Source organism: Poromitra crassiceps (genome assembly GCF_964638095.1).
Source record: "Poromitra crassiceps genome assembly, contig: HAP1_SCAFFOLD_130, whole genome shotgun sequence".
Classification (NCBI taxonomy): domain Eukaryota; kingdom Metazoa; phylum Chordata; class Actinopteri; order Beryciformes; family Melamphaidae; genus Poromitra; species Poromitra crassiceps.
In genome coordinates this window covers 838-28,062 of record NW_028152231.1, presented here as the reverse complement: position 1 = coordinate 28,062, position 27,225 = coordinate 838, and the positions used below count along the sequence as shown (strand labels likewise).

Below are 27,225 nucleotides of genomic sequence, written 5' to 3'. Positions count from 1 at the left end.
GATTAACCCATTGATACCTGATGCAGCATTTGTGTGTGTATCCCTTTAAGAAGCCGCGAACCGCGTTAACGCGGTTCACGGTCTTAAAGGGATACGCACACAAATGAGGGATATACACACAAATGCTGCATCAGGTATCAATGGGTTAAAGGAGTGTGGACCTAATATAGCCTATATATCATTTGTCCCTTACTAGGCTACCTATTGGACCTGCAGACAATATTGTCTCCAGAGTCAAGCTGCTGTTGCCAGGCCTCTCGCTGCTAACAATGAGTTCAAGATATCACGGTGGCTCAGTGGTTAGTACTAGGCTACTGTTGCCTCACAGCGAGAAGGTGGTGAGTTTGAATCTCAGCCCCTGTCATGTACAGTATGTGTGGAGTGGAGTTTGCAGGTTCTCCCTGTTTGTGTGGGTTTTCTCCCTTAGACATGCAGCTCAGGTGAATTTGAAGACCCTAAATTGAGTGTAGGAAGTATTACCGCGGGCAGTGGCAGCGCCTGCTGTGGGGTGAGAGTGTGGGGTGTGATCAGACCGCTGTGGGGTGAGAGTGTGGGGCGTGATCAGACTGCTGTGGGGTGAGAGTGTGGGGCGTGATCAGACTGCTGTGGGGTGAGAGTGTGGGGCGTGATCAGACTGCTGTGGGGTGAGAGTGTGGGGCGTGCTGCAGCACAGACTGCTGTGGGGTGAGAGTGTGGGGCGTGCTGCAGCACAGACTGCTGTGGGGTGAGAGTGTGGGGCGTGATCAGACTGCTGTGGGGTGAGAGTGTGGGGCGTGATCAGACTGCTGTGGGGTGAGAGTGTGGGGTGTGATCAGACTGCTGTGGGGTGAGAGTGTGGGGCGTGATCAGACTGCTGTGGGGTGAGAGTGTGGGGCGTGATCAGACTGCTGTGGGGTGAGAGTGTGGGGTGTGATCAGACTGCTGTGGGGTGAGAGTGTGGGGTGTGATCAGACTGCTGTGGGGTGAGAGTGTGGGGTGTGATCAGACTGCTGTGGGGTGAGAGTGTGGGGTGTGATCAGACTGCTGTGGGGTGAGAGTGTGGGGCGTGATCAGACTGCTGTGGGGTGAGAGTGTGGGGCGTGCTGCAGCACAGACTGCTGTGGGGTGAGAGTGTGGGGCGTGATCTGGTTTTGTGGATAATCAGGTGGAATTGTAAATAATTGCACATTGAGACGCCGGATATGTTGGTTGGTCTTTGTGTTGGTTTTTGGAGTTATTTTGACAAACCCCATTTGGACTCATTGTTAGCAGCAAGAAGTTAGATCGACCACAAACAGACCAGTGACTCGGGAGCCGGTATTCTGTGCAGGTCCAAGTGCTGTATTATATGTAAGAGACAAATGATATATACCGGTAGGTCCAAAATCAATGAACTTCTCCTTTAAGAGGGAGACATACTTGTTCTGAATGAGAGAGTATCTCATAGGGTCATCAGGGTTGGAGGAGTGAGTGGCATAGCAGTCCTGGAGAACGAGCACGAAGCTCGGGTCACTCTCCTCCACAGACACGGCCACATACAGAGCGGAGCCCACAGGCAGGGAGACCTGGCCGGCCGGGTACGGCTCTGTGTAGCCGGAGGTGCGGAACAGAGACATGGAGGCTCTGGCTTTGGTACCCGAGCCAGAAATGCCACCTGCAAGGCTGTCAAGAAAACATGACACAGAAATGTATTTTCCCACATGGCGTTTTGTTTATGATGGTGAAAACCAATGTTAGTGGCAGATGGACAAAGACAATCATACAAAATATTGTTGAGATTTTGAAGTATATTATTATCAAGGGTGGAAGCAAATAATTGTATTTATCTACTCTGTAGTCTCTCCCTTTTAGAATTGCATGGGAAAAATCACATCTAAGACTGTTCTCTTTTCTAAAATGTAACTTTACTCAGAGTACATTTTAAATGAACTACTTTTTCCTTTTACTTAATAGATGTTTACCATACTTTTACTTCTACTTAAGTAAAATATCAACAAAATAACAGTACTTCAACTTGAGTAGGACATTTGAGTAGTCTTTCCACGATTTCCACAGTCATGAACAAAAATGAGAAAAGACTACATACCCTAGGTACGGTCTAACTGCCACATCCAGGCTGGTCTCGGTGTCCAGGGGATAGGCACAGGAGAAGGGAATATTGATAGGAAGGGGCAGGGACACATTTACAGGGTAGAGAAATAAATTGTTGGAGTAGATGGCATGGGTGCTGTTGGTCTGAAAGACAGAGGTTGATTGAATGATCAGTGAACTGAAGGATCAGGAGAGCCTGTGAGACTCAGTACCTGGCAGCAATTGTGACTTATGTAACTTCACCTTTGACCAGCCACACAGACACAGTACGGTGGAATAGAATAGAATAGAATAGAATTCGCTTCCAAAATAATCAGAGAAGAACTGGCAGTAGTCAGTGGTCAACCTCACCCTCAGTGTGTTTCCACAGATGCCTGCCCGGCGCTCCACTTGGTACCACACTGTGCCATCACGCACACTGAAGTCGGAGCAGTGGAGGTCTGCCAGGTGACCAGAGAGCGCGTTCAAGTCAGAGGAGGCCATGCTAGCCGAACGCAGACCTATTTGGATCTGGTCACGCCCACAAACGAGCCGAGGAGCCTGCAGAGGGCGCTGCACTAAAGTGAGAGATATGAGGCCAACAAAGAAAAGGAAAAAGGAAGGAAGTGAGAGGGGAACAAGAAAAGACAGTGAGTGAGAGACCAAAGCCAGAGGATTCTTGAAGGCAGAACCTTGACCTTGATTCGTTTTCAATGTCTTATATCAATACATCCCAAAACAAAAACAAGAAGAACGTACCTTCACAGACCACACCGGCATCTTCGTTATGATTACAGTTGTGGGACCCAAACCCTGGGTGGCTGCACTTAGTGAGGTTTGATTCACTGCCTAAGCACCTGACATCATCCAGCCAGATGGGCCCTCTGCCCGGTCCAAAACGTGCATTCGGTGGCGCTGACAGGACCCTGCCACAACCCAGCTGTCTGCACACCACCTGGGCATCAAGCAGGTCCCAGTCATCATCACACACCGTCCCCCACTGTCCACGGTGGAAGATCTCCACTCTGCCCGCACAGGAGCTGTTCCCTGAGGCCAGGCGGACCTGCCCCTCAGCTGCTGTGCTGTTGTCTGCTGGTGTTGAAGTGTTGCGGCTGCTGGTCGTCACCTGAGTGGTTGCAGTGATTGTTGGAGGTGCGTCTGTAGTCATGTTGGTGTTGCCTGCTAGTCAAACCAAAGGAAAAATCTCTGTGAACCCACAAGGCATCGGCAGGCCCCACTCAGGCCCACTGCCACTCAAATGAACAAGGAACTGCGTAGTTTCTCTCTACAGTAGTTCTTTTATTTGTGCATACTTTCTCTAAGTAAACTCCATTTAATCACGATGTTCTTAACACAATGTATTCTTGTTGCTGTAATTGTGGCTTATTGTGGTGCAAGAGGATGTCCACTCTGTGGTTTAAATTAATGCTCAGAGATCAAGTAATTTCACGAGTTATACATGATCAATAACAACTGTAGTGTATTTTAGAGAATGCAGACAGATTTACCTTCACAGACCACACCAGCGTCTTCAATGTGACGACAGTTGTGGGACCCAAACCCTTGATGTCTACAGTGTGTTATCGATGGCTCATTTCCTGAACAGTCAACATCATCCAACCAGATGGGTCCGCTGCCCTGGCCAAAATGTGCCTGAGAAGGTGCCGACAGGGCCCTGCCGCAGTCCAGCTGTCTGCACACCACCTGGGCATCATTCAGGCCCCAGGCATCATCACACACCGTCCCCCACTGGCCGTCATGGTAGATCTCCACTCTGCCCGAACAGGAGCTGTTCCCTGAGGCCAGGCGGACCTGCCCCTCAGCTGCTGTGCTGTTGTCTGCTGGTGTTGAAGTGGTGCTGCTGCTGGCCGTCACCCGAGTGGTGGCAATGGTCGATGGTCTTGAAGGAATCGCCGTTGTAGGTCTTGTTGGAGGTGCTGTCATGTTGACTTCTATTCAAAATGAAACATAAGCAGTGCAGCAATCAATGTGTATAGTAGTGTTCATGCAGTTCAGAGGGAGAACAACTTGGATATGGAATAGATATGTATTTTTCTTGTAACATTAAAATGAATAGATGAAATTTAAATAGCATGTAAAATATGTGCGATACCTGCACAGTAAGCAAGACTGCAAGTGAATGGCATCACAAGCTTGTAGACATAGTAGTTTCCAGAACAGTATTTGACATGGATAGGATTTGAGGGAAAGTAGCAGCAGTCGTCCGCCCAGTGGCCGCAGACGCTGCGTTGTACAATTCCATCTGAATGTGTGGGATGAGGGTCTCTTATCCACAGAGGAGCTTGGGTTCCACACATGTTTTTATCCACACAGCTCTCTGGTATACGAACACTGGCTTGCCCCAGGAACACGCGATACCAGCCTTGCCAGTTAACACTTTGGTCACAGTGTATCCCACCATTTAATCCGTTATCTGTTGCACGCCAGGCATCATCCAGTCTGGTGTAGTGCTCACAGGGGTCTATGCAGAGGAGGGTCCCGTTGACCCGGGTGCAGTCCGTGCCTAAGGGACAAGGCGTGCCATCACACTGGAACTGAACAGAGAGAGAGAGAGGGTCGCTGTCTAATCTGGCGTTGGAGGGAGGCAGCAGGCACTGGAAGGAGCCAGGTGTGTTCTGACAGAGCTGAGGGCGGGTGCAGGCGGGCTCTGTGAAGGAGCACTCGTCCACGTCCACACAGCCGTTCTCTGGCGACCAGCGATAACCTCGCTGACAGCAGGAGGAGTCACTGCAGAGTGTTGCACTGTAACAGGCCAGGCCGTCGCCTACGAAGCCGTCCTTACAGACACAAGAGAAGGAGGCCTGGCTGGTGAAAGTGTCGCCTCGCTCCCGTCTCACGGGCGACTCCAGGCAGCTGGCTTGGCCGTGACATCGATCACAGCTGAGGACTAGTGTTTCTGTGAAGAGTGTAAAGAACAGTTTGATACTGTGAATTTGATGTAGTTTTTCCTATAAAAATGGAGAAAACAAAATCATGACATAGAAATCAGATCAATGATGGAATGCTGTGTTTAAAATTGGATAGCAGATTAACCAATTGTGATGTCATCAGTGATTGAAGTGAGTGATGTCATCAGTGCAATTGGGATGTCATCAGTGATGTTACTCAAGCAATAGAGACATCATAATGACATCATCGGTGACATCATCAGGGGAAACAGGGAGGGGATGTGATGATGTCACAATGGCTCTGCGAGTATGAAGGCCTAAAAATGTAAAATATCGCTGTAGTTCCCCCCCGTGGGTGGATTGTTTTTTCTTTTGTCTTTTTTGTAGCAGATTCCGTGCAATCGGAGCAACTCCAGACAGACAGACAGCAACTCCGGGCAAACAAACAGACAGACAGCTCTCCAATTATAGTACTGTAGTAGGCTAACAAGAATCTTCAAATTCTCATAGAATTGTCCAAAATAAGATATCAGAATCACTTTTATTGCCACAGTATGCAAGATTACATACGAGGAATTTGTCTTAGTGTCATTATGCAGTTTGAAAGTGTGACTGTGTATTATTTTCTTCATTCAAATACAAACGGAGATACCTACTTTTGCAAATGAACTCTTCAGTTGTACAGCACTTTGGCTTTGCCTTTTTTTGAACAAAACAAGTACTGTAATAAGTATCCAGTTAAACTAGATTTTTGTGGATAATGAAGGAAAAACTTCCTTAAAGAATCTGCTCAAAGCAGCCAATAGGAAATCTTCATCATGCTCATGTTTTCTATAGAGGCAAAGTGAACGTCACTTCCTGCTTCAGCACTGTACCAGAGATTTTCTTTTGCAATTTATTTTCCCATAGACATTTCATAAAATGCTTATAAAAATAGTTTTACTTGGTCAAACCAAACGGTTCAGCTATATTTAGAATCGGGAGAGACCATAGAACATTTCACTCGGACCAAAACTAAAAAAAACAACATCGAAAAAATATTTTCTTTATACCGGCAGTTTTTTACGTTTTGGTCCCAGTGAAATGTTATGCGATCTCTCCTGGTTCTAAATATATCTTAACTGTTTGGTTTGAACAAGTAAAACTATTTCTATAAGCATTTTACGAAATGTCTATGGGAAAATAAATGGTGGATGAAAATCTCTGGTACAGTGCTGAAGCAGGAAGTGACGTTCCACTTTGGCCTCTCTATTATTCATTGAAAAATATCAGGCAGGTCTTTTAGAGATGTCTAATCCAAGAATATGTCAGTTTACCTGCGGTGCTTCCTGTAACAGTCTGCATGAACAGGAGTAACAACATTCCCCCAGTCACCCTCATTATGGGTGACATCCAGCAGCTCAGGCACTAACCTGCTGAAAATGGATGAAAGATCAAATCTAGACAAACTATACAACAACCTGCAAACTTCATTGACTTGGTCAGTGAAATAACAAATGCATATTAATTGAATTGAATTGCATTTATGCTACCAAGCACAAATAACAACTGATTAAGAACAGAAAATACGTGAAGTTACATGACAGATTAAGAACAGAAAATACATGAAGTTGCATGACAGATTAAGAACAGAAAATACATGAAGTTGCATGACAGATTAAGAACAGAAAATACATGAAGTTGCATGACAGATTGTTTATTCCCTGCCTCTTTACTTACCTTGCAGAGTTTGTTTGAGAATCCACTGGTAAGTGAAACAGTTTGTTGGGGAGTCCAGCAGTGATCATTTATAAGCCTATATATAAGATGGTGTCCGAAAGACCATGTGACCATTGATAAATGAGGGAAATCTTTCATTGATATGACAGCAAAAGAGTTACTTATCTTTATGTGAGGAAATTCAAACTGACAAACACAATGACATGTTTGACCGTAAATCCTGAGTCAATATGTTGATTTTTCAATAACCTGTGTTGGAGAACAATAAGGCAGCCTGACCTCTTGGTCTTAAGAAGTTTGCACAGTTCAGAAACGTGTATCTGCTGGCTGACCCATTTGTTACCACCTTTTGTCAATAGCATGACAGAGAACATTCCATTCAACATTCATGAACTATGAAAGAGATCATTTGACCTAAATTCAATTGAATTAGTTAATGTTTTTAATCATGAGCTTTCCTCGCAAAGATTGAAAGAAATTGATTAGTTTACTTTGAAATTAGGATCAAATGTCTCTTTGAATGTGCCCTTCAAGGAACAAACCTGGACCGTGTACTGTGTAGGTGACCTTCCTCATTCTTATATAGCTGACAAATGTGATTTAAAGTGTTTGATCAAAATGATATGTCACTTCTAATCATGATTTGTTGGAAACATTGTGCACCTTCCCGTAAATTCTGTCCATGAAAAAAAAACACTTCCTCGTACAGTATGTTTAATGATACTCTGTAAACTTGACTTGATGCTTTGTTCTGGGTCGGTAATTTGTTCTGTTCTGATTTTGCAACACTTCTTAAGAACGTATAATGTAGTTCAAACACTGTACTTAACTTGGACAAATTGTTCATTTGGAAAAATGTAAATTCAACTCAAATACAAGATAAAACTCTCAAACACAGACAGACAGGCAGAAACATTTTGTCGGACAGCTCAGATTGTCTACTCCTACTAGCTCATAACATTCACAATTAATAAATCAAGATGCCAGGAAATCAAGCCAACTGAAAAGCACACATACACAACAGATGGAGAATAGCATGTGGCATTGGGTGTTTTTATCTGAAGTATCTTATTTTATCATGAACATATACATTTGAATCATGGCTGGCCTTAGTGAGGGTCGAAACGTAACCCAGCACTGTTAATGCCATGTTACAGAGTTATAGTTATGAGTTAGATGTAAAAAGTTAAACTTCCCCATAAATACTTTGCTTTTTTTTCCCTCAATATTTTTTTTATTTACAGTTTTGTGATAATACATAGACAGTGTGAGACAAAGAGGGAAAGAGAGAAAAAAAATCATAAAAACCATGGAAATTAGACAGTGACAACAACAAAAACCAGACAAATCAAGACAAAACAAAACAAGAGGCTACCAGACGTATTATGCTTTTTTTTTTTTTTTAGATATGCTGTATCTTTCAAAAGGTTACCCATCCCCCCTAACCTCGTCGAGGTGGGCCAGAAACGGGTCCCAAACAACCAGAAACCTCCCCAGTGAGTTGGTCCTCAGGAACCGGAGTCTCTCCATCCGTATAACAGAGGTCATGTCCGCCAACCACAGTTGGAAAGAGGGTGGGGAGGGGGACTTCCACTCCTGCAGTATCAGTTTCTTAGCAACGATTGTCCCCTGTGTCAGAGACTGCTGCATAGTGTTAATTTTGTCGGCAATTTTTTTATTTAGTCTTAGTCTTAGTCCCGTGTTAAATGTCCTTGTTAGTCTGTATCATATTTAGTCAACCTCATCCTGTTTTTATTTACCGTAAATTCCGGACTATAAGCCGCGGCTTTTTTCCCGTTTTTTGGCCTTTTTTGGCCCCTGCGGCTTATATAACGGTGCGGCTTATCTATGGATTTAAAAAAAAAAAAAAAAAAAATCTCTCTTTTTTAGCACTCTTTCTAACTATAAATCCACTTCTGTTTTAATTTCCTCTCTTGCCCTCTTTTAACAACATAACATAACATAACATAACACAACACAGGTAAGCAGAAAGAAAAAGACGAAGCAATCACCGCCATGAATGAAGAAATGACTCACCTGCTGGAGGCTGGAGATACACGGCTTGGGCTAAACTTTTACTCCGTGAAACACTATCGATTAAGTCCGACATCGCTCAGAGGTTTGAGCAGCTTGAAAACAAGTTTGAAAACGTGCAGAAGTCCATCCACTCAATCACTAAAGAAAATAATGCAACCGTGAACAGAGTTTCTAATGCGGAAAAGCGCATCAGCGCACTGGAGGACAAAAACAACACAGTGAGTCCGAAAGTGGATAAAATGCAAAAACAAATCGAAACCCTGCACACGCAGGTTGATGACTTAATCAGCAGGAGTAAAAGAAATAACATTCGCCTGATCAATGTAAAAGAGGGAGCTGAGATTGGTGACATGGACGCTTTCGTGGCAAAATCCTGTGTTACATCCTGGACCTGAAGGAAGGCGAGAAACCACCAGAGGTGGACAGGGCACACCGGGCGCCTCGGCCACGTCCAGACCCCGGCCTGCCACCGAGGGCCATCTTCATCTGCCTACTCCGCTGGCCCGACCGTCAACTCATCCTCCAGGCTGCGGGGAAGAAGCCCCTCACCTGGGAGGGTACGCGCTTTTTCGTCCGGCAGGACCTCTCCGCGTTGGTGCAACAGAAACGCGCAACATACAACAGCATCATCGAAAAGGTTAAAGTCAATGGATATCGCTTTGGCGTACTGTACCCAGCGAGACTCGTCATAACCATTGATGGACAGCGGCGGAACAAGAGCTCAAAGTGAAACTGCCGAATATCTTTTGAGTTGGACTGGTCAATAGTACTGTGAGTAACTAAAATAAAAAAATAAAAAACGGAATTCTCTCTTCTTTAGCACTCTTTCTAACTATAAATCCACTTCTGTTTTAATTTCCTCTCTTGCCCTCTTTTCACCACACCGCGGACACTGTGTGCACTGTAAAAAAAAACAAAAATACCATTAAAACACCCGCGGCTTATAGTCCGGTGCGGCTTATATAAGAAAAAAATAGTCAACTTTGAAGGTGCGGCTTATACACCGGTGCGCCTTATAGTCCTAGTCAAGTTTTAGTCGACTAAAAGTTTACAGTCCCTGCTCAGCCCGCAGCTGAGGGGAGAATGGAGGGAGGCTGGCTGCGCTGTGTGGAAAGCACTCAGACTTCTCTGGATATAACGTAGACAAGCAAGTAGCTGTACATTTTGGGAACACAATGCCTCATACACATATAGATAAGACCCTTAGCTAAGACTGGGTGGGTTCTGTTGTAACTACTGTAAATGTTTTTAAGACAGCTACATGTCAGCTACATCTATGATGCTGCAGCACAGAAACCCGAACTGCTGCATTGAGGGGGGGAAACAGTCTATAATTAGTGTTAATTTTGTCATCTATTTTTAAATTTAGTCGTAGTCTTAGTCCTGTGTCAAATGTCCTTGTTAGTTTTCATCATATTTAGTCAACCCCATCCTCTTTTTGTTTAGTCAAGTTTTAGTCGACTAAAAGTTTGAGTATTTTAGTCTCGTCTTAGTCAATGAAACTAAAAGTCTGAACATTTTAGTCTCGTCTTAGTCTTGGGGAAAAAGGTAGTCGACTAACATTTTTCGTCATAGTTTTCGTCGACGAAATTAACACTACTGCTGCACAGCCGCAGGGAAGTCCAAGGAGGACTCCGAGCAGCCGAAGATGGCGAGTTCTGCTTCTGGCCGAAGGGTTACTTTGTAGGCCGTAGAATACCAGTCAAATACCATGGCCCAGAATCTAGTCAGTGAGGGGCAGGACCAGAAAGCATGAGACAGAGTGCTCTCCGACACATGACACCTGACACACAGTGGTGAGACAGATGGATAAATCCTGTGCAGCTTTTAGTTAGAATAGTGAAGACGGTGAGTCTATCCCATATAAATAAATAATAATAATAAATACTTTGCTTGACTAAGTGCTATAAAGATTGCATAGCTGCTGACTTGTAATGTTAAAAGCTTCATGTGAAGGATCTTCTATGCAACATGGTCAAAGATCCTCAGTTTACCTCAGTTAAACAATGATCATAGGATTAGTCTTTGGCTCGACTTGATTACAGATTCACGGTGTAGCTCTCACTGACACTGAGTTTGACACCCTTGATTTAGTAGATAGCATGCAGTATGCACTTTTAGACAAAGTAAATCACGCTTTTCAACTGTACGTACGTGTACATATAAAGGTAACACTTTACAATACTGTAACACAAAAAATGGGTAGTTATTGAGGAACTAGTCAGGAACTAACCATTAGTTCATGAATAGTTAATGATTAGTTCCTGAATAGTTAATAGGTAGTTCCTTAATGGTAGTTACTTAGGAACTGACCATTAGTTACCATGTTAACGAACCAGTAAGTAATGATTACTTCCTTAAAAATATATATATATTTTCTTTTTTCTTTCGCTAGTTCATGAGTAGTTAATGGGTAGTTCCTTAATGACCCTTAATGGTAGTTCCTTAAAGATCCTTAATGGTAGTTACTTAAGAACTGACCATTAGTTACCATGTTAACGGACCAGTAAGTAATGATTACTTCCTTCATTTTTTTCCGCTAGTTCATGAGTAGTTAATGGGTAGTTACTTAAGAACAGACTATTAGTTACCATAGTTGTTACTAGGGAATTAATCATTAGTTACTGATTACTTCACCATTAGTTACCATATTTGTGCCCCCTCAAGTAAAGCAGGCCACCATACTTAGTTGTTACTAGGTAGTTGGGTGGTATGTGCAGTGCACCCAGCCTTTGTGACAATGAAACCTTTATCGAAAGGTCACTGAGTTTGCTGGAATGGTTGGGGATCCCTGTGAAGGACCCTCCCACTCTCCTGGCCCTGTCTTGCAGGAGCCTGGTTGGGGTCATCAGGCTGATTGAGTGCAGTGCACCTGGCTTTAAAGGCCTTCAGACATGTCTCTCTCCTTCCTCACCGATGCAACATTTGTTCTGTTCTTTTGTTAAATGTAGTTTGTGTCGTCTAGTTATTTTCCCTTAGTGCCATTTGCAACATTTTTAGGGCCCTTCAAATGTGAACAAACCTTTTTTTCTTCTTTTTTCTTTACATCTTAAAGTCATATTCTTGAAGAGTAGGACTTCTAGATGGACAATGTTGCTATTATTTTTGCTATATTGCTATTATTGCACCATAACTCAAAACACAAGGCTGTTTTGCGCCAATGTTTACAAACAATACAAATGTAAACAAACTGTTTATGGTTTTCAAAACTCATTTGAGCTCTTACAACGGATGTTTCTTGTATCAAGAGCTCTGTCAGAGCTAAAAGATACTTTAAAATGTAAAAAAACAACAACAACAACAACAAGAATAAACAAGTTTGTTTACGTTTGGAGGGCCCTAAAAAGTTGCATAGTATAAAATTTATACTCTGTAAATTATTGTTTTAAAATTTACTTTGGCATATGACTCCCTCTTTTGTTACTTCCTTGAGTGGACTTGTAACAATGCCAAACTGATCTCTCACCAGGAATTGAACTGCTCCAAGTGCTGCAGCCTGTGACTCATTACTGAAGCCCAGTGAGCTCAGAGTGATGGATGCCACAGATAGTTCACCTCATTTTCACAAGGACTTTGTAACATTCTTTTTATTTACTTCAATTATTCAACCATATTGTATTTATTCAGTTGTGCTAGATTTACATAATTGTCTTGTTTGGGTTTATTGTACAGCACTTTGTTTTTAACCCATTAAAACCTGATGCAGCATTTGTGTGTGTATCCCTTTAAGACCGTGAACCGCGTCATACGCGGTTCGCGGTCTTAAAGGGATACACACACAAATGAGGGATATACACGCAAATGCTGCATCAGGTATCAATGGGGTAAAGTGCTATACAAAAAATTATGATTGTATTATTATTTTCAGACTATTCACAAGACAGTGAACGTGTGGCGTACTGAAGGGTTAGGACAGGGATACTCAACTTGCTTTGCCTGGGGGCCACTTTTGCAAAATGACAGGAGGCAAGGGGCCAGTCAATAAAGTGGTCAAAAAATAAATATTTGACAATTTAGCTGGAGCTAAGTCAAATTTTATTTGACCTTAGTTTTCATTTCATTAGGAAATGGTCGCGGGGCCACTTTACACCCTATCGCGGGCTGCATCTGGCCCCCGGGCCGCAAGTTGAGTATTACTGGGTTAGGATGTGAATGCTTTTTCACTTCCCACCCAATTCACCCATTTTGTGTCTAAAAGGCAGGAAGTAACACAGGTGCAAGCAGAACATTAGTGAAAAAGGCTAATTAGACTTAAAAGTGACAGAAAGGCAACGGTAACATTTGGGCACTTTACCGGCGGTTTCATTCCAATGCCAATACAATGTAGGCTTGTGTATAATGTAGGCTGATGTGTAACTCAAATGGTTTGTTAAATACAACTGTTTACTTTGTCATAATACACTTAATGTAAAAATTTATTATTATTACACTGGACAAGGGGGATTTTCCCAGAAGGATGAGTGATCTTTTAATCACTATGCGATTTGCACTCATTCACAATGACGTCTCGTTTCTTATCACATATAACATTCAGTCCTACTCCAACTGCTGTGGTGATAGTCATGTGTGTCCTCATAAGTAAGTAAGTAAAACTTTATTTATATAGCACCCTTCCCAGCACGAATGCACAGAGTGCTTTACACATTAAAGCAGCATCATGCCACAGGACTAGGGGTGTCACGATACACTCAGTTCACGATACGATACGTATCACGATACTGGGTTCACGATAACGATACGATACGATACGATTTTAACAATATTTTTTTAAACTTGAATAATGACAATATATGACTGGAAAAGTAGTATTTTATTTGAAATGCACAAATACAAAACATGCTGTTGTGGGAAATTGTTATTACAATAACTAGAAAAAACATGAGATTGGAGATAAGGCTTATCTTGAAATAGAATGAGTTACACCGTCACTTAGATTTACTTTGAACTAAAAGGTTTCTCAGCAGTATAAATTCTCATTATGCATCTTCAGTTTTTCTTCAAACTCAAACAACAAGACTTTTCTTAGTCTATTTTTTATGCATCTTCAGTTTTTCCTGTCAAGTAAACAGTTTTGCCAGAAACTCAATTGAATGGTTTCTCTCCTGTATAACTTCTCATGTGTCTCTTCAGAGACTTGTTCAACTGAACTACTTTCCACACATTGAACTTCAACGAACAAAGACGTTTCTTTGTCTATTTTTGAAGATTTTTTTTTTTTTTTTTTTTTTTTTCACGATATGAGATTTAATCTCAACGATACATATCGTGACGTTTTACTATCGCGAAATTTCGTGGGACGATATATTGTGACACCCCTACACAGGACTGAGTGAATGTCTTGGCACACATCTCACCTGTAGACTGTTATGATCTCACAGGTAGCATGATGTATCTTCAGGCAGATACATTTCCTTACATCAGTGGATCCCAAAGTGGTCAGGAGCCAAGTCCAGGGGGTCAGCATTTTGTTTTTTAAGTAATCACATCACCCTTATATTATTTGTTGTCTGACATGCAGCACTTTGCAAATACAGATCCTGCATTTTCAGTATGTAAAACTGTAAAATGACCATCTTAACCTCATCCATTCATTTGTGATGCTGAAAAACACAATACATTTGTTCAATTTCTCCATGGGGATAGAACATAATAGTTGAAAGGGGGAAATACAGTACAAACAAGTCAAAGTAATTGCAAGCATTTATTGCTTTCTTCTGATTGGGTAATCAATGTAGTGTTTCTTAATCAATGTCACAGTGCTCAATGCAGAATAAGTGAGAAAAATACATTATATAATATGTATATAACATTTAAAAATCATATTTTGATACCAACATATTTTTTTCATAACAATAACATCTTCAGTGATGATTTCTTCATACAATTTTCAAATTATTAACTAAAACACACACACACACACACACACACACACACACACGCACACACGCGCACACGCACGCACACACACGACAATGTAAACATTTACAGAGAATGTGAACACAAATAAGGTACAAGCTCTGTGGGAGAACCAGTTAGAACTCAGAGAAAAGTCCTTACATGGTGATTTAGTTGAATTAAATAAATTGCAATACCTTTTACCTGGATAAGTAAACATCTGTGTGATTTGGTACACACCTCAATGTTAGGTGGTATTTAATGGGTGTCAATTTCTTTCCTGCCTATTCTTTATTCCTACACACTTAGATCTCTTTTCTATGGCCAGATTGGCTCTGATTCCGCTGCACGATTTACTTTAGCCCTGAAAAAGTTAAAAAGATAAAAGATAGAGTTTGTATGAGATTTTTTCCTTCTCTTAAGTCTTCATTCATAAAGGACAGAAAGCTACAAAATGTTGTGAGATGAGTAACAAGGAATCTGCATCTTTGACAAAAGAACTCACCACCTGATGCCAACCTCCTGAGCCCCATCACCAGGATCAAGCACTGCACCTTGGAGGACAGAGCATTTGTCATTGCTGAACTCCCTCCCTTCACACATCAGAAACTCAAGACTCACTCCCTTCATTCAAAAATAAACTCAAAACTGAGCAAAAAGGCCTACAATATCTGACTGCCACTGCCTCTCCAGAACTGAAATACACACTCTCGTCATTTCCTTCTTCATTTATCATCATCACTTTTTATCAATGGTTTTTTATGTATTTTATATTAATTTACTTCGCCCTAGCTGTTGTAAAGTGTCTTTGACTACTATATAAAGCGCTTAAAATAAAATAGTATTATTATTACAGTAGTAACAACAACAACAGTATACTAATAATAATAATCATCATCATCATCATCATCATCATCATAATTTGGCCAAGTTTTGTGTAACTCATTGCTAAAGAGATTTCAAAATGACTTGAAATGTCAAGATTAGCAGATGCAAAGGTCTTCAAAGGAGAACACTTGTTTGCAAAAAAGGATAACACTTGGTAACTGGCATCACTTGGTCGTCACCAAACGACTCGTTGGAGGTAGATCATCACTGTTCAGCTCCACTGTGACCTGATTGGCCCAGAGGGAAAGTGTCAGCGGTCGGTGTGTTGCTCATTGCTTCTGTGCAGCATCAAAACTCATCAGTCCAGCTTGTGATTGGACAGTTGTCGGGTCAGTCATTGAGGCGGGTTCCCAGGTCGATCTGCAGCGCCGCCTCCACACTGTCTGTGTGCCGGAGATCCGGCAGATCCGCTGCTAGTAGAACCTGCAAAACGGACGGCTGAGGAGGGACGCAAGATGGCAAGGAAGGACAGATATAGTGATAGAAAGAGATTGGTAGGTAGAGAACCAGAGAGAGAGAGAGAGAGAGAAAGAGAAATTGTTTAAAAGTCGGTCGGCCAATACAAATCCTCTGTACCCATAAAGGCAGCGAGAAGTAATGGTTGTACCTGCAGACTGGAGAAGACCAGCACGGTTCCACGTAGTTTGAACTGCCTCAGCAGGTCGCCGAGCTCGCTGGCCACTGAGTAGTCTATGGTGCTGACGTGATGGCAGTCCAGGACTACCGATCGTGGAGGAGAAGCTGAAGGCAGCCACAGGGGCGAGACCAGGGGAGAGACGTTTAGGGGAAGGAGAGGAAAAGAGGAAACACACAGCACGTTAGTATTGGTGGGTGGAGCAGCTGCAGCCTTTAGAAACAAAGTGTTCTCAACATAGAGAGGTGGAGCAGACGAAGCCTTACCCTGCAGAGCCTGAGTGTGTATGATGTGGCTGAGGTACTCTGTGGCGGGAAAACTGAGCCCGCTGCCCAGCTCCATCACCAGCATGCCATGATCAGAGACCTGCACACATTCATGATCACAGACCTGCACACAGTCATGATCACAGACCTGCACACAACCATTATTTTTCAGATTAAGTGCGGTAATTTACTGTTTTGTTGCACCTACTTTCCCTCAACCCACTTTGACTATGTCTACTTCAGCTAGCGATTTCCTACATTTCCCAGAATGACTTTCAACAATGAGACTTGTGCCCCTTAAGGCCTTTTACACACTAGAGTGAAACCGCACGAAATTGTGAGGCGAATTTTGGCCCACCTGTCAGTGACAGCAACAGATGTGTACATGTCGGAAATGAATTTCTGAAAAATCTTGTTTTCCGAAAAAATTAACGCCGCTATATTGCTCAGTGAAACGTCGGTATGCACGGTTGCATTGACTGAATATAGGTTCAGAACATAATATTGACATGTAAATTAATCACACAAAAAGGATCGTTGAATGTCGATGCTAGAAAAGAAGCCCTTGGTCTTTGATTCTGAGAGTGTGACACCAAAACTTGATGTTTACCATTGATATATAGATGGTTGACATTTGTTCTTCCGCTTATTGTGTTTCTTTTTGTCCTATGGGGTGTATTTTAGTGACTTTCTGTAGAGACTTTCTAGTCAATACATTTGTATGTATAGCTTTACTCTTGTGGTTTTTCATATTTGATTTTGCTTCTTTTTGGGTATGTCCTTTGGGTTGTGTTTTGGTGTAGGAGTCGAGTCGCCTGTGGACAAGTGTTGAAAATTAGCGTTCCACTATAAACACTTAACACTGTGTATCTGGTTACTGTGCATACATGTATGTTACATCTCCAATGCTCTGTGACGTCCATATGAAATAAACTTAACCTTAACCTAACCCTAAATTCACTTGTAGCTGTGATGTGTTTTAGAGTGGATTTTTGTTTTAATTTTTTTTTCCCCCCCCACACAAATGCAATCTTTGACGACCTTTAATTTGGGTCTGGCGATGTTGTACAGCAGCAAGGCTCCAGATACAGCCACCCCTCCTACGATGCCGTACTGCATGGCCCAGAAACTCATCAGGAAGGTGACGGAGAAAGGCAGCAGGTCCAGCTCTGTGGCAGGAAGACACATGAGCATGAGACAATCGCATCATGAACACAAACCTACACACAGCCATGGAAGAGAGACACATGAATGAAAACTCACTGCGTATCCTCCACATCTTAGCCACCACGCGGTAATCCACCATGGGAGCTACGGCACAGATGATAACCGCTGCCAGAGAAGCTTTGGGAATGTAGTAGAAGGCCGGCATGAGGAACGCCAAGGAGAGGAGCACTAACACACCTGGAGAGAGCCACAGACAGAGAGAGGAGCACTAACACACCTGGAGAGAGCCACAGACACAGAGGAGCACTAACACACCTGGAGAGAGCCACAGACACAGAGGAGCACTAACACACCTGGAGAGAGCCACAGACACAGAGGAGCACTAACACACCTGGAGAGAGCCACAGACACAGAGAGGAGCACTAACACACCTGGAGAGAGCCACAGACACAGAGGAGCACTAACACACCTGGAGAGAGCCACAGACACAGAGGAGCACTAACACACCTGGAGAGAGCCACAGACACAGAGGAGCACTAACACACCTGGAGAGAGCCACAGACACAGAGGAGCACTAACACACCTGGAGAGAGCCACAGACACAGAGGAGCACTAACACACCTGGAGAGAGCCACAGACAGAGAGAGGAGCACTAACACACCTGGAGAGAGCCACAGACACAGAGGAGCACTAACACACCTGGAGAGAGCCACATACACAGAGGAGCACTAACACACCTGGAGAGAGCCACAGACACAGAGGAGCACTAACACACCTGGAGAGAGCCACAGACACAGAGGAGCACTAACACACCTGGAGAGAGCCACATACACAGAGGAGCACTAACACACCTGGAGAGAGCCACAGATAGAGAGAGGAGCACTAACACACCTGGAGAGAGCCACAGACACAGAGGAGCACTAACACACCTGGAGAGAGCCACAGACAGAGAGAGGAGCACTAACACACCTGGAGAGAGCCACAGACACAGAGAGAAGCACTAACACACCTGGAGAGAGCCACAGACACAGAGGAGCACTAACACACCTGGAGAGAGCCACAGACAGAGAGAGGAGCACTAACACACCTGGAGAGAGCCACAGACACAGAGAGAAGCACTAACACACCTGGAGAGAGCCACAGACACAGAGGAGCACTAACACACCTGGAGAGAGCCACAGACACAGAGAGAAGCACTAACACACCTGGAGAGAGCCACAGACACAGAGGAGCACTAACACACCTGGAGAGAGCCACAGACACAGAGGAGCACTAACACACCTGGAGAGAGCCACAGACACAGAGGAGCACTAACACACCTGGAGAGAGCCACAGACACAGAGGAGCACTAACACACCTGGAGAGAGCCACAGACACAGAGGAGCACTAACACACCTGGAGAGAGCCACAGACAGAGAGGAAGACTGTAACATCTCACTTTCACAGAGATGTCCTTCTCCTGAAGTTCTGCGAGTGCTACCTTGTGCCTTTGGTACTTTTTGATTCATTGCAAACATGTATCATATAACAAATCATATATTACATAACAAAAATGTTTATATAGTCATCCTTGTTTTTCCTTTCCTTTCCCGTCTATTCTTGTCTGACTCTTCAGCTGTTCATCACATTTGTGTCTCACTCATTTGTGTGCTAAGTTTTTATTATTAAGTGTCCTATGGGCAGTGTATTGGAAGGGGGTGGACAGAAAGAAGACAAAAAATATAATATTGAATATGAAATATTATTGAATATGAAATATTATTTAATATTATATCAAATTAATATTTGTGTGCTACGTTAGTACGTTTGTAATACTGTCAGTATGTTGTCTTGTATTGTAACCTATCTATCCACATCTGCCAACGCCTGTTTTGTAACTTCTCTTCTTTACAGCAGCACAATTTAATTAAATTTCGCCTTGAAGGACAATAACATTTTCCTCATCTTAAAACTACAATAACAGCCGACAAACATGAGTTATTATAATAGCAACACTACCACAATGTGACCACTAGGGAGTGGCAGAGACTGCTCACTCAGGATGAAAGCCTACGGAGAAGACCCCTTCCAGAGGAGAGGGAGGGGGAGAGAGGGAGCGAGGGAACAAGAGAAGTGGATAACACAGAGAGAGGGTGAGAGACAGTTTATTTTATTTTTATTTAACCTTTATTTAAACAGTAGAAAGCAGAGTGAAAGCTGAACGTTTTGGGACTCACCATTGACGATCCCTCCAGCTGGAGTGCACACTCCTGTCTGGGAGTTTACCGCTGTCCTGCAGAGAACACATTAGCACAGTCAAAGAATTACACTGTAAATATCTGATAGATGCTCACACACACACACACACACACACGCACACACACACACACACACACACACACACGCGCACACACACGCACACACCTACCTCCCAAAGCTGCCAGTGACGGGATAGCCTGACACAAAGGAGCCCATGATGTTGGTCAGACCAATTGCAAACAGCTCCTGGTTGGCGTCGATCCTGTAGTCGTTCTGACTGGCTGAGAGAGAGAAACTCAACCAGTCAGGAGAAATTGGTCATCGGACGATATGCTTTTCTCCTGGTCTGGGGTTCACGATTTGACACAGCCATGATACAATGATATAAAAAAGTTAAATGATGGGCGTCCGGGTAGTGTAGCGGTAGATTCCCTGCCTACCAACACGAGGGTCACAGGTTCGCGCCCCCGTGTTACCTCCGGCTTGGTCGGGCGTCCACACAGGCACGATTGGCTGTGTCTGCGGGTGGGAAGCCGGATTGAGGTATGTGTCCTGGTCGCTGCACTCTGGTCGGTCGAGGCGGCTGTTCGGGGCAGAAGGGAACTGGTGGGATTAGCGTGATCCTCCCACGTGCTACGTCCTGCTGGTGATCGCTCCCCGCTGTCAGGTAAAAAGAAGCGCATGGTGCTAGTCTACGGCTCTCCCCAGATCGGCAGAGGCAGTGGAGCAGCGAACGGAGCAGCAGGGGGAAATTGGCCAAGTACAATTGGGGAGAAAATGGGGGGGGGGGGATCAGAATGAAAAAAAGTTCATTGACAACAAAGTGTGACTGCAGAATTATGTTTATTTCTGAGCTACAAATCTAGCAATGTAACTGGCTTGCTAGAATGTAAACAATGGTTACAAAAAATATTAAAATGTGCAAATATAATTTGGAGCTTGTGAACTTATGATGGACATCTCAACTGTGATTATTACAGCAGAATAAAATCTATCCAACATCACGATAATCTTTTTCCGACGCATTTTTGCGATAGATAGAATTTCGATATATTGTTCCATCCCTACTGGTAACCCTCCTGATGCAAAATTTTGTTTGCAAATTGCCAAAAAGAACTTGCTGATTTTGAGTTAACGGATTGAAAGATGTAGAAAGAGGGAGAAACTTACCAAACGCTTTAGCAATAGCAATGCTCTCCAACAGACCCATGAAAGGAATCACAGCAAGCCCTCCTCCAAAACCCTGTCCAAACAGACAGACAGGCCCGTTTATCAAAACCCTGTCCAAACAGACAGACAGACACTTATCCAGCTGCGACGCACTTGTTGTGAAGCAGAGCGATTTGGAAAAAGTTGTAATTGAAATGATCTACCTCTACAATCTCTCCAAAGGTGACCACAGTGCCGTTGGCTGTGATGTCGGTGGTGGACGGCGGCCTGAACGGCGGGAGCCCCTTAGACGTTTTCCCGGTGAGGGTGAAGACGTGATAGCCGTAAGCGTCCCAGGAAAACGCCACAAAGGACGCAGCCACGACCACCAGGGCGTTACGCACTGGACGGGACAGGGAGCACAGGAGAGGAGGACAATTTTGAAAACAGTCAAACCTGGGTGTGCTGGTGGCTTAGTGGTCTAAGAAGGCACGTACCGTGCAAAGCAAACACAACAACATCCTGGCCTCGAATTCGACCCACTACCTTTGTCGTATGTCATCCACTTCTCTCTCCCAAACTTTCGTGTCTATCTGTACTTGAATTAAACGTTTGAAAATGCCACCAAAAATGATCTAAAAAAAGAAACGTGCAGCAAAAAGATCTGTACTGTATGCAATGCACGTATAAAACAAAACTTGACCACAACAGCATGAATCACTAAAGATAAAGAAAGGAAAATATATGCTTTTATATTAGTTATATTATTCGTGTTTATTTGTAGCATGTATGTTTTTTTACCCTCAGGATTTGCCCTCACATTTATTATCTTTTCTTTTTTTACTCATTATCTTCTAAATGCATTCGCTCTAATCCATGAAAATAAGGCTTTTTAAGATGTAGTCTCTTCCCTCCTTACTGGATTTAGAGCTCAAGAATGAACTCTCCCCCCCTCCAATCTTAGAGCTAGTGTCTCTAGTTTTCTACAGTATTAATATTATTTTTTATCTTTTGAAATGAAAATATAGACTTTGACATATATGCATAAAAGCATTCACACTCTCTCTCACACACACACACACACACACACACACACACACACACACACACACACACGCGCACACACACACACACACACACACACACACACACACACACACACACACACACACACACACACACACACACTGACCGGTGGCAACGGCCCGCACCATTCTGCTGGCCACTCTGGAGTAGGTGGGAGAGTGGTCAGACGGGGGGCCCAGGCTCGTCTTCATCAGCGCCAACGTGACGAGCAGAGCCAGACACAGCAGACCCAGGACCACGTCACCCACACGGGCCTCAGGGAGCTTTTGGAACGTGTAGTAAACCTGCAGGAAGAACTCCTGGGGAACGTCTTTGAGCCCCAGTATGTTCTACACACAGAAACAAACGCTGTCACTGAAGAAGGGAATTGGAGCTCTTTTTCTTTTCATATTTTTTTCACAATTTTTTTATCCCATTTTTATCCCCCGTTAGTGCTAATTTTAATGTATTTATCCTGGTTGCTACTCCACCCTCTGCCGATCTGGGGAGAGCCGAAACTGGCTCCATGCTTCCTCCGAGACATGGGCAGTTAGCCAGCCGCTTCTTTTCACCTGACAGGGAAAGCTTCACCGGTAGGACATAGCACGTGGGAGGTTCACGCTATTCCAACGAGTTCCCCTCCCTCCGAACAGGTGCTCCTAATGACGAGGAGGCACCACATCAGCAACCAGGATATTGCATGTTTTGGTGAAGGGTGTTCCTATATGAAGGAAACCCCCAGGGGGCACGGGGAGAACATGCAAACTCCACACAGAAAGGCCCTTTTGACGACCCCGCCCGGGCGGTGGGCACTCGAGGACATGCGGACGGGCACGCATTCCTTCAGCGCTCACAGCGTCCCAGGTGGGAATCGAACGCAGGACCTTCTAGCTGTGAGGCGACAGCGCTTACCACTGCGCCACCGTGCCCCTGGGGAATTGGAGCTCTGATCTAAGGTTCCCTTCTATTTTCTTTCTATTCCTTTCCTTATATTTGACTCCGCATAAGAGTATTTTTCATAAGTGTTTTTTTGGTTTTTGTTTTGCAATTTTTTTTAGATATATCACTATCACAGTCGAGAGACAGAAGAAAGATTGTGTGTGTGTGTGTGTGTGTGTGTGTGTGTGTGTGTGTGTGTGTGTGCGTGTGTGTGCGTGTGCGTGCGTGTGCGTGCGCGTGTGTGCGTGCTTAACTCGCACCTTGACCTGGCCAAAGCCTATGGTTACTGCAGCAGCACAGGTGAAGCCTTTTATGACAGGAAAGGAGATGAAATCCAACAGGAAGCCTGCAGATGACAAGCAGAGCAGCCAGTGATCCACAGATCATCATGAGATCAATAGATACAAGATAGAACCTGTCTGGTTAGGCACAGGAAGTCATAGACACGGTGGCAGGAAGTGGCTCTGCCGCCGCACTCACAAACTGACTTCCTGCTTCTCCACAATCTCTGCTCTTCTGTCCCTCTCCATCCCTCTCTCTTTTGTTTATATGTGTCCAGCTATATACTTTAGAGCTTGACGGCCATGCATGGTTGGAGCTCATCTAGTAGAGTAGGTTTTGAAATGCGTTCTCATGTCCCAAGGGTTCTGTAGAAATTTCTCAGCCCAGACTGAGACGACCTTCGAGCTGAACATGAGAGCGATCTCCTCCCTTACCTAATCTCAATAGTGCCATAGCAGCTTGGATGACGCCACACAGGAGGCTGAGGAGCACGGCTCGCACGGGACGGCCCCCCACCAGGGGCGAGCACAGGAGGGACATGATGGCCGTGGGACCCAGGGTCACGTCCTTGGAGGTCCCGAAGAGTGCGTAGATGAACCCCCCCATGAAGGCAGAGTACAGGCCGAACTGTGGAGAGACGGGTTCATCAATTTGAAGAGAGTATAAAATTACATACAGTAGAATGATATGTGATGGAGAGATCATTGGAAAGGGAAGAAAATGCTCGAGAGAGAGAGAGAGAGAGAGAGAGAGAGAGAGAGAGAGAGAGAGAGAGAGAGAGAGAGAGAGAGAGAGAGAGAGAGAAAGAGAGAGAGAGAGAGAGAGAGAGAGAGAGAGAGAGAAAAAGGAGAAGGGAATGTCACATAAAGGAAACTAAATCCATGATGTGATTGATGGGTGACAGAGAGGAAATTGTTGCGCGAGTACTATGGAATTGGCAAAACATAATAAGCATCACTCTCATCAGTATGCAAGTCTGTTTGTTTATAAAAATCTTTATTTATGCAAAGTATAAAAACTAACGATGCAGATTTGCTCGGTTGTTTTTTCAGCACTGTTCTGCTCATGCAGGGTTTCTATATGTTTTTTTTTTTAGAATTTTTTCTTCTTAGATTTGCACCCATCTTCTCCCCAGTTGTACTTGGCCAAGTCCCCCTGCTGTCCCCGGCCGTTGCTCCACCCCCTCTGCCGATCTGGGGAGAGAGAGAGCCGTAGACTAACACATGCTTCCTCCGATACATGTGCAGTTGCCAGGCCAGCTGCTTCTTTTCACCTGACAGCGAGGAGTTTCACCGAGAGGACCTAGCGCATGGAAGGACCACGCTATTCCCCCCCCCCATTTCCCCTCCCGCCCTGAACAGACGTTCCGCTGCCAGGCGAGTGCTTTTACCTCTACACTACCCAGACGCCCCTTGTTTGTATTAGGCTTGTCAAAAGTATCGATAGTATCGATAAAAGTCAATACTAAAAATTTGAAACGGATACAATACTCAACAGGTATCGATAGTATCGATACGTATCAATACTAAAAATTTGAAACGGATACAATACTCATTTGCAACTGTATCAATATCAGCAGTACCTTCTCTTAATGAAAAATCAAACATACCACTGATTTCTCCCTCCCTGTCATTGGTGGGTATCTGTTGCTTCAATAAATTCTAAGTATTCTGATAGGCTGATGACTAGAGCAGGTGTAATCTGCTGTTAAGGTCAAAGTTTTTAGTGAATTTTATCAGGCCTAGATTATGGAGAAGCGTGCGTCTGTCCGTCCATCTGTTTGTTTCTTTTTTATTCAAGATTCAAGATTTTTATTGTCACTCCATGGTACAAGTATCACGTGTGAAATTCTTGTGCTGTGGACTCCGTTTACAACATAGTACAAGTATAACAGGGCATATGAGTGCAAAAACAACAAGAGACACAACAAGCAATAAGGCAGTAGAGTGATAAGACAAGTCAGAGACAGTGGCATATTCACTGCACATAGGTGCACATGTCGTGTGCATACTTTAGACGTGATTCAACATTTTAAATTCGGCGTATTTGACATACAGGTGCAAATAGCATATTCCTTATTAAACATACAGTTAAACATTAGACATACGTAATGGTAGCAGCTACAGTACGGTACAGTGCGGCTACTACACTATTTGTGTATGTTAAGGAGTCTCGTGGCCTGCGGGAAGAAACTGTTCCTCAAGCGATTTGTGCGTGCTTTCGGAACCCTGTATCTTCTCCCTGAGGGTAGCAGGGAGAACAGGCTGTTGTGGGGATGGTTTGTGTCTTTGATGATCTTCAGGGACCTCCTGAGGCACCGCTGTTTATACAGTTCATGCAGATCTGGCAACTCACATCCTGTTACGTGCTGGGCCGCGCGTCTCACTCTCCGTAGCGCCCTGCGGTCCATGGTGGTACAGTTCCCGTACCAGGTGGTGAAGCCGCCAGTCAGCAGGCTTTCAATGGTGCCTCTGTAGAAGTCCCTGAGGATTTCTTTCCTTAGCCCAAATTTCTTCAGGCGCTTGAGTCCGTGTATTCGCTGTTGAGCCTTTTTGACAACAGTGGCAGTGTGGCCGGCCCAAGTCAGGTCCTGGTGGATATTGACTCCCAGGTACTTGAAGCTGTCCACCCTTTCCACCACTGTGCCGTTGATGGTGATTGGGGGGTGTGCGCCCCCCCCCCCCCCCTCCTGTAGTCTACAATGATCTCCTTGGTCTTGGAGACGTTCAGAGAGAGGTGGTTGTCCTGGCACCATTGTTCCAGGGCCCCCACCTCCTCTCTGTAGGCCGTCTCGTCGCTCCCCGAGATCAGCCCCACGACTGCTGTGTCGTCTGCAAACTTCACGATGGTGTTAGAGGTTTGAGTCGCCACGCAGTCGTGGGTGTAGAGGTCGTACCAGAAGGGGCTGGAGACGCACCCCTGGGGCGCTCCTATGCTGATGGTCAGTGGGGAGGAGGTGAGGTTGCCCACCCTCACCACCTGGCGGCGGTCTGTCAGGAAATCCAGGATCCAGTCGCACATTGCTGTGTTAAGTCCCAGGTCCTTGAGCTTGCGTACCAGCCTGGAGGGTACTATGGTGTTGAATGCTGAGCTGTAGTCCACGAACAGCATTCTTACATAGGTGTCCTTCCCCTCCAGGTGGGACAGTTGGTGTGGCGCACGTGTGCTACTGCATCCGCTGTGCTCCTGTTGGGGCGGTATGCGAATTGTAGCGGGTCGTGGTCCGGGGGGAGTGTGGGGCGGATCTTTGATATGACCAGCTTTTCGAAGCACTTGCTGGCTATTGGCGTGAGGGCTATTGGGCGCCAGTCGTTGAGGCTGGTCACTTTCTGCTGCTTGGGAATGGGGATGATTGTCGCTGCTTTGAAGCAGGAGGGAACGCGTCGGAGGGAGAGAGATTGGTTGAAAATGTCTGTGTATACGCCTGCCAGCTGGTGGGCGCAGGCCTTGAGGACCCGCCCGGGGATGCCGTCCGGGCCGGCCGCCTTGCGAGGGTTGATACGCAGGAACGACCGGCGCACCTCCTCCTCAGTGATGGTGAGAGGGTGGTCTGGGTCTGTGGGGGGTGGGAGGTGGGGGGGAGAGGTGGGCAGTGGGGGGGGGAGAGGAGGAGGGGTGGTGGGGGGGGCGGAGGGGGGAGGGGTGGTGGGGGGGAGAGGAGAGGTGGTAGGGGGGGGGAGAATGCCTCTTGATGTGTTGTTGTCATCCCCGCCGCGTGGTATCGAAAATGGTATCGAGTATCGATATTTTCCTGGGTATCGGTATCGAAGTAGAAATTCTAGTATCGTGACATCCCTAGTTTGTATATGTAAGATTTAGGTAGGATAGGTAAGATGACTTCATACTGCTTGACGCCCAGCAGAGACTCACCTGCACAGGAAGGCCTGCGACCTCGGCGTACGCCAGGGCCTGTGGCACCGTGGTCAGGCCCACGGTGAGGCCCGCTATCAGGTCCATCTGCAGCCACCTCAGGTTGTACCGGGGCAGC

General features: G+C 44.8%; 2 protein-coding genes across 2 annotated transcripts in view; both read right to left on the bottom strand.

Moving 5' to 3' along the window:
- LOC310800896 (uncharacterized protein) overlaps positions 1-15,187 on the bottom strand; it is a gene marked incomplete at both ends in the record, with an annotated part of 20,135 nt that extends 4,948 nt beyond the window's left edge. The window contains 7 exons of the mRNA XM_083664780.1: positions 1,399-1,641; positions 2,066-2,214; positions 2,422-2,627; positions 2,809-3,228; positions 3,558-4,001; positions 4,469-4,966; positions 15,115-15,187. Coding sequence (XP_083520906.1) covers positions 1,399-1,641; positions 2,066-2,214; positions 2,422-2,627; positions 2,809-3,228; positions 3,558-4,001; positions 4,469-4,966; positions 15,115-15,187 — 2,033 coding nt within the window. The remainder of the gene's footprint in view (positions 1-1,398; positions 1,642-2,065; positions 2,215-2,421; positions 2,628-2,808; positions 3,229-3,557; positions 4,002-4,468; positions 4,967-15,114) is intronic.
- LOC310800885 (sodium-independent sulfate anion transporter-like) lies at positions 14,441-27,225 on the bottom strand. The gene is made up of 13 exons (XM_083664771.1): positions 27,108-27,225; positions 23,672-23,864; positions 23,216-23,301; positions 22,144-22,366; positions 21,176-21,354; positions 20,973-21,045; positions 19,972-20,083; positions 19,781-19,836; positions 17,661-17,801; positions 17,439-17,566; positions 16,398-16,497; positions 16,105-16,238; positions 14,441-15,935 (listed from the first exon to the last, which is right to left on the bottom strand). The coding sequence occupies exons 1-13, from the start codon at positions 27,192-27,194 to the stop codon at positions 15,828-15,830; spliced, it is 1,620 nt and encodes a 539-aa protein (XP_083520897.1). The 5' UTR covers positions 27,195-27,225; the 3' UTR covers positions 14,441-15,827.